The sequence below is a fragment of the Lithobates pipiens genome, unplaced genomic scaffold, assembly GCF_037356315.1.
Source record: "Lithobates pipiens isolate NorthernLeopardFrog02 unplaced genomic scaffold, aLitPip1_a1.2 Scaffold_8, whole genome shotgun sequence".
Taxonomy (NCBI): domain Eukaryota; kingdom Metazoa; phylum Chordata; class Amphibia; order Anura; family Ranidae; genus Lithobates; species Lithobates pipiens.
Genome location: NW_027507903.1, coordinates 633,842,520 through 633,856,378, shown reverse-complemented (window position 1 = coordinate 633,856,378; position 13,859 = coordinate 633,842,520). Strand labels below are relative to the sequence as shown.

General features: G+C 41.8%; 1 protein-coding gene across 1 annotated transcript; it reads left to right on the top strand.

Annotated features, from left to right (window-relative positions):
- Positions 1–7,732: 7,732 nt before the first annotated feature.
- Positions 7,733–11,460, top strand: LOC143964127 (olfactory receptor 5AR1-like). Its single transcript, XM_077473826.1, has one exon. The coding sequence runs from the start codon at positions 7,898–7,900 to the stop codon at positions 8,825–8,827; it is 930 nt and encodes a 309-aa protein (XP_077329952.1). The 5' UTR covers positions 7,733–7,897; the 3' UTR covers positions 8,828–11,460.
- Positions 11,461–13,859: the final 2,399 nt, after the last annotated feature.

Genomic DNA, 13,859 nt, shown 5'->3' with positions numbered 1-13,859 from the left:
TAATCTGTTTGCACGCTATCTTGTTGGAAGTATTTACGACGAGGATCTGTTAGTTCTCTGAATGGAGAAAGTGACAGTTTTACGACAGGCCGCAATATCTTGCCAGGCAACTTGAGCCTTGTTTATTTGACCTGGCCTGGTTCTGTTTTCTCTGCGTTCCTTTTGAAGATGTTAAAACATTTGGAATTCCTAAGACAAGGGAGGGGGGAGTTTTTACAGATGTAAGTAAGTTTACAAGGTAGCCAAACTGTCATGGCTGCGTTCCACACAAAATGGCAACTAGTTACAATATATCCTGGCTCAGACGTGATATCGTTACAATCATGTCTGGAGGAAACTAGGCACCGCTCATCACGTGGCCAATGCCATCCCTACAGTGAAGCATGGCGGTGGCAGCATCATGCTGTGGGGATGTTTTTCAGTGGCAGAAACTGGGAGACTAGTCAGGATCGAGGGAAAGGTGAATGCAGTAATGAATAAAGACATCGTTGATGAAAACCTGCTCCAGAACGCTCTGGACCTCAGACTGGGGTGAAGGTTCATCTTCCAACAGGATAAACGACCCTAAGCACACAGCCAAGATAACAAAGGAGTTGCTACAGGACAACTTCAGTGACCCAGCCAGAGCCTAGACTTGAATCCAATTGAACATCTCTGGAGAGATCTGAAAATGTGTCACGTACCTTAAGGCAGAGCCCGGAATGCAGGGAGCGGCCTCTCATAAACCTCTGACTCGGGAGGCCCTGGTAGAGATGACAGGGGCTCGGGAGCACAGAGGAGCACAAGTGCCTGACTGGATGGCCGGTGTAGAAGGCAGGAGACCGTTGGTAATGGGAGGTGTCCTGTAGTCCAGCACCGGAGTGCAGGTGACAGCAGGGTACAGCGGACAGCGGGAGGAGTCCTGTAGACCGGCAGCAGAATGCAGGTGACTGCAGGGTACAGTGGACAGCGGAAGGAGTTCTGTAGTCCAGCAGCGGAATGCAGGTGCCAACAGGATACAGCGGATAGCGGAAGGAGTCCTGTAGTCCTGCAGCAAGAGGTAAGAGGCAACAGGACACAGTGGAAGACAACAGCCGGGTACGGTGGCGGACCGGGAGGTGTTCTGTAGTCCAGCAACGGTAAACAGGAGACTGGCAGGTAGCAGAGTAGTACAATGGTCCAGGTCAAGCGCAGGCGGGCAAGATCAGGTACAGAAACGAAATCCGGAAGAGTAGTTGGGTAGGAAGCCAAAAGTCGGGGGCAGGCAGCAAACAGAGAAGTCAGGAACAGGCCGGGTTCAATACGGATCAGGTTAGTGCAGATACAGGATAGCAGAGCACACAGGAACACTGTTGATCGGGCAGCAAGGCAGCAAGGCAAAGATCCACTTTAAATAGCACCATTGGCGCCAATTGCGTCAAGACGGCTGCACGCGCTCCCGCGTGCGCACTGTCTTACACCACTCGGATGCCCGTGGGAAGGGTTTTCCTGACAAAATGGCTGTGCATCGACGCTCCCCATCCAACCTAATGGAGCTTGAGAGGTCCTGCAAAGAAGAATGGGAGAAACTGCCTAAAAATAGGTGCAACAAGCTTGTAGCATCATACTCAAAAAGACTTGAGGCTGTAATTGGTGCCAAGGAGTATAAGGAGGGAGATCTGTTGAGCTGATGGTGGAGCTCCGGGCGGTTGTAGGCCCAATGGTGGATCCTTTCAGATGGAACGTCAAGATAGTCAAACTCAGACGCAGCCTGTTGTACCAATACTCCAATCTCCCCCGAATGGGGAGGGAAATGATGTGAAGGTTTAAACCAAAGAAACGGAAAAAAGAAATGCCCCAGTTGAAGACACATATGTCGAAACGCGTCGGGCGAACTGTTGGCACCCCACATTGCTTTTAATTTCATTTTATTTTTTATGTGATCACCAAGTCATTAATTATCTTTTGACTTCAATAAACCAACATTTTTTATACCGTTTGACCCGCACCATGTGGAGCCTTTTTTTCTTTTTTCTTTTTTCTTTTTTCTTTTTTCCGTTTCTTTGGTTTAAACCTTCACATCATTTCCCTCCCCATTCGGGGGAGATTGGAGTATTGGTACAACAGGCTGCGTCTGAGTTTGACTATCTTGACGTTCCATCTGAAAGGATCCACCATTGGGCCTACAACCGCCCGGAGCTCCACCATCAGCTCAACAGATCTCCCTCCTTATACTCCTTGGTCCCAGATTGTGACCTCAAGCCTTCTAGACTCAACCGTCATATGACTGTGTGAGTCCAACTGTTCCGGTAAGAAGTATTTATCCACTCTTTACTGATGTTTACAGTCAAGCAGATCCATATGAACACATTCGCCTAGTGTATTACTTGCCTTCTCTGTGACGGTTCGGTCACCCCCATGCCAGCTATATAGTGGAATGAGCGCCCAATGTTGGACTTTCATCTCTAGGCATTTATATTTATGCGATTTTTGACATATTATTATTTTTTATGTTGATCACGTTTATTATCATTGAAGCGCTACACTGTTTTTATTATCCTATTTGCCGAACTTTGTTTGTTTTTGGTGTTGGCTGCTCTTCTGGCTGTTGAGGCCATTCTTCACTTATAACAAATCACAGCGCAGTGTTTTCTTTTCAATTGTAATTGGTGCCAAAGGTGCTTCAACAAAGTATTGAGCAAAGGCTGTGAATACTTATGTACATGGGATTTTTTCATTTTTTATTTTTAATAAATTTGCAAAGATTTCAAACAAACTTCTTTCACATTGTCATTGTGGGGTATTGTTTGTAGAATTTTGAGGAAAATAATTAATTTAATCCATTTTGAAATAGGGCTGTAACATAACAAAATGTGGAAAAAGTGAAGGGCGGTGAATGCTCTCTGGATGCACTGTATATGAACTTTAGATTGGGGAAAGTGTAAGCATATGCCATTATAGTGGTTGTAAACTCTCCCCCACAACTTTGTCCCATGTAAATCAGCATAAAAAAACCCTAATGAACACTGCTTGTAGATATTTCCTTACTTGCTTAGTATTGTTGTAATCTTTTTTGTTCTTTAGAATGACATCACTTTGCATGCCCAGATCTCCCCTGATTTACGGCACACTCTGTGTACTTGTCTATCTATTATCAGGGCTTCCTATGGCACACAACACTGAAATCCCAGGAGACTGCATAATCATTCAGAGCTTCTTGCTCACACACAATGTGACATCACATGCAGTGTAAACCGGGGCATGGACAGCATTACTGCAGTCTTATCAGCTGAAGCTGATAAGACTGACAAAGGCAAACACTAGATAATCGGCACAAGTAAATACTATGAAATAAAACAAGTAAGCTATGAACAGGGAAGCAGGGTTGCCATAGAAACGTTGGATTGAGAAGGAGGCTCGGTTAACAGGAGGTGCTCAATATAAGGGCAGAAATACACTCCACTGTGGACTCAGAAAACAATACTTATGATGGCGCTGCCTAACCCCTGGAAACAAGTTTTTTAAAGTTTCTTTAAACACTAAGTAATATGTGATTTGGGTTGGATTACAGTGGCTATAGTTTGATAATTACTTATTATAATGGACTAAATGAAAAGAAGCATCAGAGTGGGAGAGTTTACTTTAAGAGAAATTAACCCCCCTTAGCCTTCTCTGGACTGTACACATGCTTGTCATAATTAACTCATTGTCCCTCCATCATTATAGGATCCACACTATTATTTACATTTGCCCCCCTCTCATTTCAGTCAGATTGTTTTCACTATTGATTTAGGCTCAGCTGAGCCAATTGATCTGATGAGTGCACATTTTTTAGGGTGGCCTTTCATATTATATACTGTGATGTCTGTGAATCTGGTTTTGATTTTAAATACGGTAACAATGTTGTTATTTTAATGATTGGTGAAGGTTCCTGGTTTCCAATTGTGGTGCTATTTAATGTTTTCCAATAAAATTATATATTTTTTCACTTTGACATACCACTTGAGGTCGTTTTATACCTACTTTATTTTGGGGTACTTCCCCCCTACTTTTTTGTTGTTCAAAAATAAGTGTGTTGGCTGATGTTAGTGTCCCCTTAAAGTGTAAGTTCAGCCAAAAACTCTAAACCTACTTTCAGCCACATTCTACATTTAATCTATGTAGCCCTGTAAAGCAGAAATCACTGTACTTACCTATTCTGCAGCCGCTCTGGTCCCACGCTGAGCTGCAGTGAGAGTGTTAGAATCTAATATTCACCAATTAACAAATATTAACAAATGAATGAATGGATTCGATTTTTACAGAATAATTGAGTTGAATATATATATTGATATCTTTTAGTTATGGAAAAAGTGAATTATATAGACTTTTATACTTGTGATACATAGTATACATATAGCTTCATAAACATTTCTATGGAGAACCAAACGTGTTAGTAATTAAGATTGAGCTGGGTTCTGATCCATTCTCCCATGGAAACCATGGCAAATGAGGAGAAAGGTTTCACATTTTTTAAGATGTAAAAGGTTATGTTTTAGTTAAGAAGTTCTTTATATTACAATATTTCTTGATTAGGATATTAATGAATACATTCCGTTTTCAATCAATATAATAATATACACAGTCATTTATGCAGTATTTGAATTAGATGTTAAAGCATACTTATATTGTATAAGTTAAATGGCTTTACAGATAGCTGTCCTTGCCCACTCCTCAGGAATGTCAAATTATAGAGAATGAGCAACCCCCATCCTTGTGTGAGAGGTAGGAGGGAAGTTATGTCTCATTAGAAGAGTATGTTGAACAATGAAGAACCTTTAACCAGCCTTTTTAGGAAGGAGGGGTCAGATTTTAAGAGTAAAGCTAGGCACAGGGAGCAGTTTTGTTTGAGGCAGACATCACGAGACATTGAAGAAAGCAGATCAGCTTCACACACACACACACACAAAGATACACATCTGATGCAATCTTCATCTTAAGAATATAATATTTTATTGATATTTTTACATTCTACATTTTGATATTGTTCTTGTAATATTTTGCTATTTTATTATTAAATTTGAGTTTTTACATGAGAACTGAAGTATTTTCTTAGAGCTTTCCTCATCAATATAATTTACAGAATATCAATATTAATAACCATAATAACACTATTTAACAGGGAGTGTGCTGGAGAGACAGCCGACAACTGAACCCCTATAGTAACTCTATGTGTGACGTCACTTCCCGGTCATTTCCCAGTCAGTGTCAGTTCTCTCCTGCACAGAGCTTGCGCCGATGGAGACCGGACTGGATGGGCTTCAGAAAACATATGTTTACCCTTTTTTTTTCTTTACAGGGTTACATAGATTAGGTTTAGAATGTGGCTGAGAGTAGATTTAGCCTTAGATAGTTTTGGCTCAACTTCCACTTTAAGTTTTGCCCCTTAAGTAGTGATGTCATAGGTGTAGCTAGTGCCCATACAATGCCAGCTGTGTTTGGAGTCCAGGGAGAGTGGGATATGGGAACAGTTCACCCCTGGGCAGCACCATTTAATTTACCAAGTGAAGGAGAGAGTGTCCAGCAGGACAGCACCAACAAGGATGGACATCATTCTAAGAGCAAGTGGGGTCACCTTGCCACCTCTGACCCTCATATGCCAGTCTGTGGTTTGATGCAGAGAGGCCTTATGGCCTAGGGCTGAGGGATTCTATGGTGAGCTGAGTGATGCGAGGGGATTTTTGTAGAAACGTGTGAAGGTGACTAACCCTATTGAATAGTGCTCTGCACCAATGACTGATATGTGATACTGCAGATACAACTGAAGTATAGATATTGGACACTCTTTTTTAATGTGTAATTTACTTGTGTCTTTATGTAAATTATGTAAATTAATGAAATGTTTATAATAAAATAAGAAAAATTAATTTAAAAAAAGTGTTATTTTTTGACTGAGCATAATAAATATATGTAAATAAATATTAAGACACTATACATTGCCATTAAACTGAGTTGTTATTTTTTCTTTCTTTTTTAAATTTCTATTTTAAAGGATACAATTATATTACTTGATGAATTGGTTTATTTTTAATTCATAGGAATGAATTATTAATCCTCTCCGGTATTGATGATAATTGTTCCCCCAAGTAATTGGGTTTAGTATAAATATGGGTCCTTGCAGAGATTATATAATTTAAAGACAATTTTACATACAGACGAGAGAGCAAACTCCATTGCTGTATCAGCTCAGCTACCAACAGAATATGCTAAAGAAGATACAAAATAATCATATCCTCGGAACATAAATGACATTAAACAAAATACTTTGATGAAACAAAGTCAACGTATTACTTCAAAGACATAGAAGTTCACATTGTGTTTTATTTTTAATTTAAAAAAGGCTATTTTTTTTTCTTGTAAAGTCTTGGCCATCAATGGAAGCAAAAGATTTAGCGTTACATTGATAACATTTATTGGCTCACCTAGTTGCATGAAAATTCAAACTTCAAAAAACACATTAAATTATAACAGAAATGGACTGGTGAATGTTACAAGTTTAATTCCTCTGTGTTGCTTTTCTAACATTGAGTATGTATATTTTATAGTACTAGATATATATATATATATTTATAAATGGAAAGTGGGGTGATATACACATTCATTTTGGATTGAAGAAAAACATTAAAGCTATATATAAAGCCAACAGTGTTTTTTTCTTTTCTTTTCTAGTTATGGAATATGGAAGTGTTGGAACCTCCGTCAAGTTCTATTGCTGTCTATGTCTGCGGGGAGATTTACCCTTCACTATCACTTCTGCTGACCGTTGTCTCTGGTTTAGAAAGTGATGGGAAATCATCACTGGAACAGGAGGTGAAGGGAAATCTCCCAATGGGGAAAAAAAGTCTAAATAAGGGGATTCCTTTTACTTCCTGCTGTGTATCTGAGAGAGGAAGCGTAGGACAATCTTCCCAACAGGACACAGATAAACCTAACTAAGGCCTTATCCATTATCTAATATATAACTATAATAAAAAAAACTAAAAAAAATGTATACATTAAAATCTATTAAAATGCACTGCAGATTCTCTTTAAACCCTTAATGCCTGAAAGTAAAACATATTAAAATTTTGCAATTTTGACATGTAAAACCGTACATATCATCATAACTACTTAGTGTGCCCAGTGGAATTATACCTTTTTTTTTTTTCAGGACAAATTGGGACTTCATTTTGGTAACGGTAATAGTAAAGTTTAGTTGTGAAAATGTTATTCATACTTCAAAACATACTCACCGTGACCTATGACCCAGCTCTGACCTTTGACCCTCACAATGACCATGACACTAACCTAGATCAAGCCCTAGTTAGTTTTGCTATTATGTACTAGATGTGGCCCTTTGTCTGCCTTTAACTGGCCCTTGGGGCACTATTCATCCCACTAATATGAGACACTATTCTGCCTTTTGACACCAGAAATGGGGCATAATTCATGACACTGGCACCATTCCTCCCCCTAATATCAAAGATAGGGCACTGTTTAACCCCACTGATGCCTGGAAATTTTCTATTCTGACTGGCTACACTCTGATCCCCCCCCTAAAGTCTGAAGGACAATAAACTGGCCCTTTGTTTAGAAAGTTTGGAGACCCCTCCTCTAGAGAAAAGATAAAGACTTCACCATTCATGTTTGCTAAAAGATTACATTACATCCCAGTGGCCCATGCATCTACGTCCAACTTTAGTCTATCAAACCTTTTCTCTTCATAGGTCCCCGGCCCCTTATTACAGACTGGCTTTGCATTTGACGCCTATGGAAATATAGAATACTAGTTGGTCCCATCTATAATGGAAAGTTCTGTACCTTCATAAACTATCCCTGGAATTCCTTGTATCTGGAAACACCGTTTATCACCTAAGCCACATTACACAACTTTTAAGGAAAAGGAGCACAGAAGGAACCAATGAGCCACCTAAACAAAACAAAAGTGACCGTGTTTGTGTTCTCTGGACTAACACATAATGACCAGCTTGGCGCATTTCTCTTTGCTTTTTTCTTGAATGTTTACCTTGTTTGTGTCGTGTTTAACTTTGGCATGATGTTCATAGTCCTTAAAGCCCCAAACCTTCACACGCCGATGTACTACTTTCTTAGTTACCTCTCTTTGGTGGACCTTTTCTACTCCTCAGTTATAGCACCTAAAATGGTGGCTGACCTTATGTCCAAGATAAAGTTAATATCCTTTTATGGCTGTGCGGTCCAGTTCTTTTTCTTTGATGCTTTGGCCGTCACTGAAGCACTTTTACTCTCAACTATGTCCTATGACCGATTTGTTGCTATCTGCCACCCTCTACGTTATGTTTCCGTTATGACCAACAAAAAGTGCTTGAGTCTTGCTTTCCTTAGTTTTTCTATTGGTTTCATGCAATCTGTAGTACAAACAAGCTGTGTGTTCAGTCTTGAGTTCTGTGGCCCAAACCTCATAGACCATTTCTACTGTGACGTACCACCACTGCTTAAACTGGCCTGCTCCAGCACTCTGTGGTGTGATTCTATAACGTTCTTCTTTGTTTTTGCTTGTGGTGTAGGCTCATTGATGCCTATCTTGGTGTCATATACTTTCATAGTTTCTTCCATTCTAAAGATAAAGTCCAGTCATGGGAGACAGAAGGCATTTGGTACTTGTTCCTCACATCTCATGTGCATCTCTATTTTCTACGGGACAGTTTTTTTCATTTATCTACGTCCTCCTAACAGTGCCCTTGAGATTCAAGACAAGTCGGCATCTGTGTTTTACACAGTCATGATACCAATGCTGAACCCTCTTATATATAGCATGAGAAATCAAGAGGTGAAACAGGTTATCAAGAAAGTACTTCACATATATCACTGATATAGACAGATTTGCATGAGTTTGTGGTTGTAAGTTTTTGATGCTCAAGTCAATCTGTGAAAATGGCATTCAATGGCTATCATGTTCTCTGAAACCAAGCGGGTAAAGGAGAAGCATGGGTATTTAAAAAAATTTTTTTATTCTTATTAAATGTTTTTTACTCTTTTTTCAGGAGGAGCAGTGGTCTCCAAACTGTGGCCCATGGGTCAAATGTGGCCTTTTGCTTGACTATAGGCAGCCCTTGGGGCACTGTTTCACACACTGATACAAGGCACTATTCCTTCCAAAGACACTAATGATGGGGCTCTTACCTTCCACTGACACCAAGGATGGAGCCCTATTCCTTCCACTGACACCAATTCTGGGGCATTTTTCCTTCCACTGACACCAATTATGGGGCATTTTTCCTTCCACTGACACCAATGATGGAGCCCTATTCCCCCCACTGACACCAATGATGAGGCAGTATTCATTCCACTGATACCAATGATAAAGCGCTATTCCTAATACTAACACCAATTATGGGGCATTTTTTCTTCCACTGACAACAATGATGGAGTCCTTTTCCTTCCACTGACACCAATGATGGGACACTATTCCCCCCACTGGCACAATGATGGGGCACTATTCCTCCCACTTCATAAATAATGGGGCACCATTCCTCTCACTGACACAAATGATGGGGCACTAAATCTCACACTGGCACCAATGATGGGGAACCATTCCTCCCACTGACACCAGTGATGGGGCATCATTCCTCTCACTGACACCAATGAGGGGGCACTGATTCTCCCACTGACACCAATGTTGGGGCACTATTCCTTCTCCCACTGACCACAGGCATAATATAATTTTTTTACTCCCACTGACCACCAAGCCTGAGACATTGTCTAATCCCACTGACATTGGGGCATATTCTACTCCAAATGACTACAGTACACCCCCCCAGTGGCGTCGCTAAGCAGGGGCGGGGGAGCGGTCCACACCGGGTGCCACCCGCTAGAGGGGTGACACCATCCCGAGGGTGATGAAAGCCTGCTCCCTTTGGCAGTTTTTTTTCTCTTCAGCCGGAACACACCTCCAGCGCCATGGCTGTGCCCGCCATGTGTTCTCCTCCTCCTCCTCTGTCTCTCACTCCTGCTTAAGCCTGTCTCGATTCTGCTCTCCACCCGGGCAGCGCAGCTGCACACTCTCCTCTCCTCTCCAGGTGCCGCCCAGGTGTTCTGTGTACCTGAGCCGCCCAAGCTGGTGCGGTAATGGACCAGGGGTGTCGGCTTGAGATTGGGGGGAGAGATGTCCTCCACTGCCTGAGGTGAGAAGTTGTGAGGGGGGGCTTGTTGATAAGGTTGGTTTATGCTGCTAGTCAAAGCTATATCATATGGAGGGGGGTGGTTTGTTTTGGGGGGGGGGTCTGTACTAATGGGAGGTGGTTTGTTCTGGGGGTCTGTACTAATGGAGGAGGATGGTTTATTCGGGGGTTTCTGTACTAATGGAGGGAGGTGGTTTGTTCTGGGAGGTCTGTACTAATGGAGGGGGGGTCCATACTGAGGGAGGGCAGGTCTATACTGAGGGAGGGGGGTCTGTACCGAGGAGGGTGGTCTATACTGATGGAGGGGGTGTATACTTCGTAGAGGGTCTGCACTGACAGAGGAGGGTCTATACTTAGTGGAGGGGGGTCTATACTTAGTGGAGGAGGGTCTGTACTGAGGACTGTAGTTGGTGGAGGGGGGTGACACCATGTTTTATCACACCAGGTGACACCAACCCTAGTGACGCCACTGCACACCCCCCCTAAAGTCCAAAGGACAGAAAAGCAGCCCTTTGTTTAGAAAGTTTGGAGACCCCTGATGTGGAGGCTAGATTGGAGCGGGGAGACCTGATGCCGAGCCCCATGCAATTGACTGCTATTAATAATAAAATATATACAAACTATAGTGCGCTTCCCTGTTAGGAAATAAATAGCAGTGCAAAAAACATATATAATAAAATTAATAATATATCAATAGATGGTGTAAAAAATGTAACGCAATACAGTGACACAGAATATTTCCATAAAAAAATGTATAGTTCATGTGTTATAAACAAATATAATATAAAAGTGTTAAAAAAAGGTGAAAAATAAGTCCATTTATTCTCTTCAGTAGTTGTGCACTCCAATAAACACAGAACCACATGAAAGATACAAGGAATTCCATCACAAATATGTGCCCACCACCACCGGATCAATAGGATCTCCAGTTACAGAGATCAAGCACTTAGTATGCTGACACCACCTGGTGTCCAGGGACTAGCTGAATCCGGTCCAATGATACTGGTATCAATTGTCCTAACCTCAGGTATGGGGTCTCAAATAACCGCCATAGAAGGAGAAGAACAAAGGCTGCACATAGCGTGATACTGCAATAATGTGTATTTATTATTTAAAATGAAAACCGGTACTCACATTGTTAAAATAAGAAACGAGGACTCAAGCAACATGAACCGCACCAACTTCTGGCATCCGCAGGCGTGATGAAATCATAACTTCTGTCTCCACCCAACGTGTGCCGTCATCGTGCCCGCCATGGACTATTCGTTTTTTACGGAAATATTGTGTCACTGTATTGAGTTACATTTTGTACACCATCTGTTAATATATTATTTATTTTATTATATATTGTTTTTTGCACTGCAATCTACACTCACCAACCACTTTATTAGGTACACCCATTCAATTAAATCAAAAATAAACTGCGCTTAAAAAATTTGATAAAAAGTCCATATGTATAATTTGCCAAACGAATCCATATGGTAACGTGATATCCACGAAATCCCTTGGTATTGGAAACTTCACCAAAACAATAGTGCCAATAGAAAAGAGAACACCTCCACCTAATAAATTTGCTGCTTACCAGCTCCTGAGACCTCCTATCACAGGAGGTCTCAAACACTTGTGGCTCTAAACCCAGCCAGGGCCTTTGGTCATCCAAGGGGATCGCGCTGTCATGCCTCCACCGCCCAATGGAAATCAGCCACGGAGGAGTTCTGTAAAAGAAATAAAGCCCCCAGAGTGGGGGAGCCCAATGTCAGCCCCTGTATTATTGACCCAGGTCTATCCACAGATCTGGTAACCTGCTAACAGTGTACTCTTCACTAGACCATATGACAGGTCTAGCCAAGATTCAGGACTCCGGCAAGGTGGAAAAAGGACTTACTGTTCGTTACATGTTCGCCAAACACGTTGCACGTTACACCCATTCAATTGCGTGGTAACATAAATTTCTAATCAGCCAATTACATGGCAGCAACTCCATGTATTTAGGCATCTAGACGTGCTGAAGTCCAACCTGAGCATCAGAATGGGGAAGAAAGGGGCTTTAAGTGACTTTGAACGTGGCATGGTTGTTGGTTCCAGATGAACTGGCCTGAGTATTTCACAAACTGCTGATCTACTGGGATTTTCATGCACAACCATCTCTTGGGTTTTTACAGAGAATGGTCAGAAAAAGAGAAAATATCCAGTGAGCAGCAGTTGTGTGGAGGAAAATGCCTTGTTGGTGTCAGAGGTCAGAGAAGAATGGGCAGACTGGTTCCAGATGATAGTTATAGTTAGTAAGGTTGAATAAGGACACCAGTCCATCCAGTTCAACCTGAGTGAGTGTGTGTCTACAATTGTCCCTATCCCTGTACATTGTGTCTCATATTGTCCCTGATAGAAAGGCAACAGTATCTCAAATAACCACTCGTTACAACCAAGGTGTGCAGAATACCATCTCTGAACACACAACACATCAAACTTTGAAGCAGATCGGCTACAGCAGCAGAAGATCACACCGGGTGCCACTCCTGTCAGCTAAGAACAGGAAACTGAGGCTACAAAGATAAGTCTGGATTTCAGCTGCAACATTCAGATGGTTGGGTCAGAATTTGGCATAAACAACATGAAAGCATGGATCCATCCTGCCTTGTATCAATGGTTCAGGCTGGTGGTGGTGGTGTAATGGTGTGGAGGATATTTTCTTGCCACACTTTGGGCCCTTTAGTACCAATGGAGCATCATTCAACCACTTGACCACTGGGCATTTAAACCCCCTTCCTAACCAGACCAATTTTAAGCTTTCGGTGCTCTCACACTTTGAATGACAATTACTCAGTCATGCAACACTGTACCCATATGAAATTTTTGCCATTTTTTCACATAAATAGAGCTTTCTTTTGGTGGTATTTAATCACTGCTGTTTTTTTTATTTTTTGCGCTATAAATCAAAAAAGACTCAAAATTTGGTAAAAAAAAATAAATACAATTCTTTGTTTCTGTTAAAATGTATTGCAGAGTATTGGCAAGTATTGGCAGAGTATTGGCGATTATTAGCAGAGTATTGGCGAGTATTGGCAAATATTGGCAGAGTATTGGCGATTATTGCTGAGTATGGCAGAGTATTGCAGATTATTGCAGAGGATGGGCAGAGTACAGAGTATTGGCAGAGTACTGCAGAGTATTGGCACTGAGCAGCACTGTGGGCACTACAGATCCAGCCCACAGCGCTGCTACAAACGATCTCTCCCCCTCCCTCCCCCTCTCCTCCTCTCCCCTCGAACTGCACAGATCGGTACAGAGAGGGGAGGGTGGAACCGGCATCATAAATCAAAAAAGACTTAAAATTCGGTAAAACAAAGTATTGTCAGAGTATTGGCGAGTATTGGCAGAGTATTGGCAGAGTATTGGCGAGTATTGCAGAGTATTGGCAGGGTATTGGCGAGTATTGCAGAGTATTACAGATTTGTGCAGAGTATGGGAAGAGTACAGAGTATTGGCAGAGTATTGGCAGAGTATTGCCGAGTATTGCAGAGTATTGGCAAGGTATTGGCAAGTATTGCAGAGTATTGCAGATTATTGCAGCGTATGGGCAGAGTACAGAGTATTGGCAGAGTGCTGCAGAGTATTGGCACTGAGCAGTTCTGTGGGCTGCTACAAACGATCTCTCCCCCTCTCCCCTTGCACTGTACAGATCAATACAGAGAGGGAAGGGAGGAACTGGCCTCATGATATGAC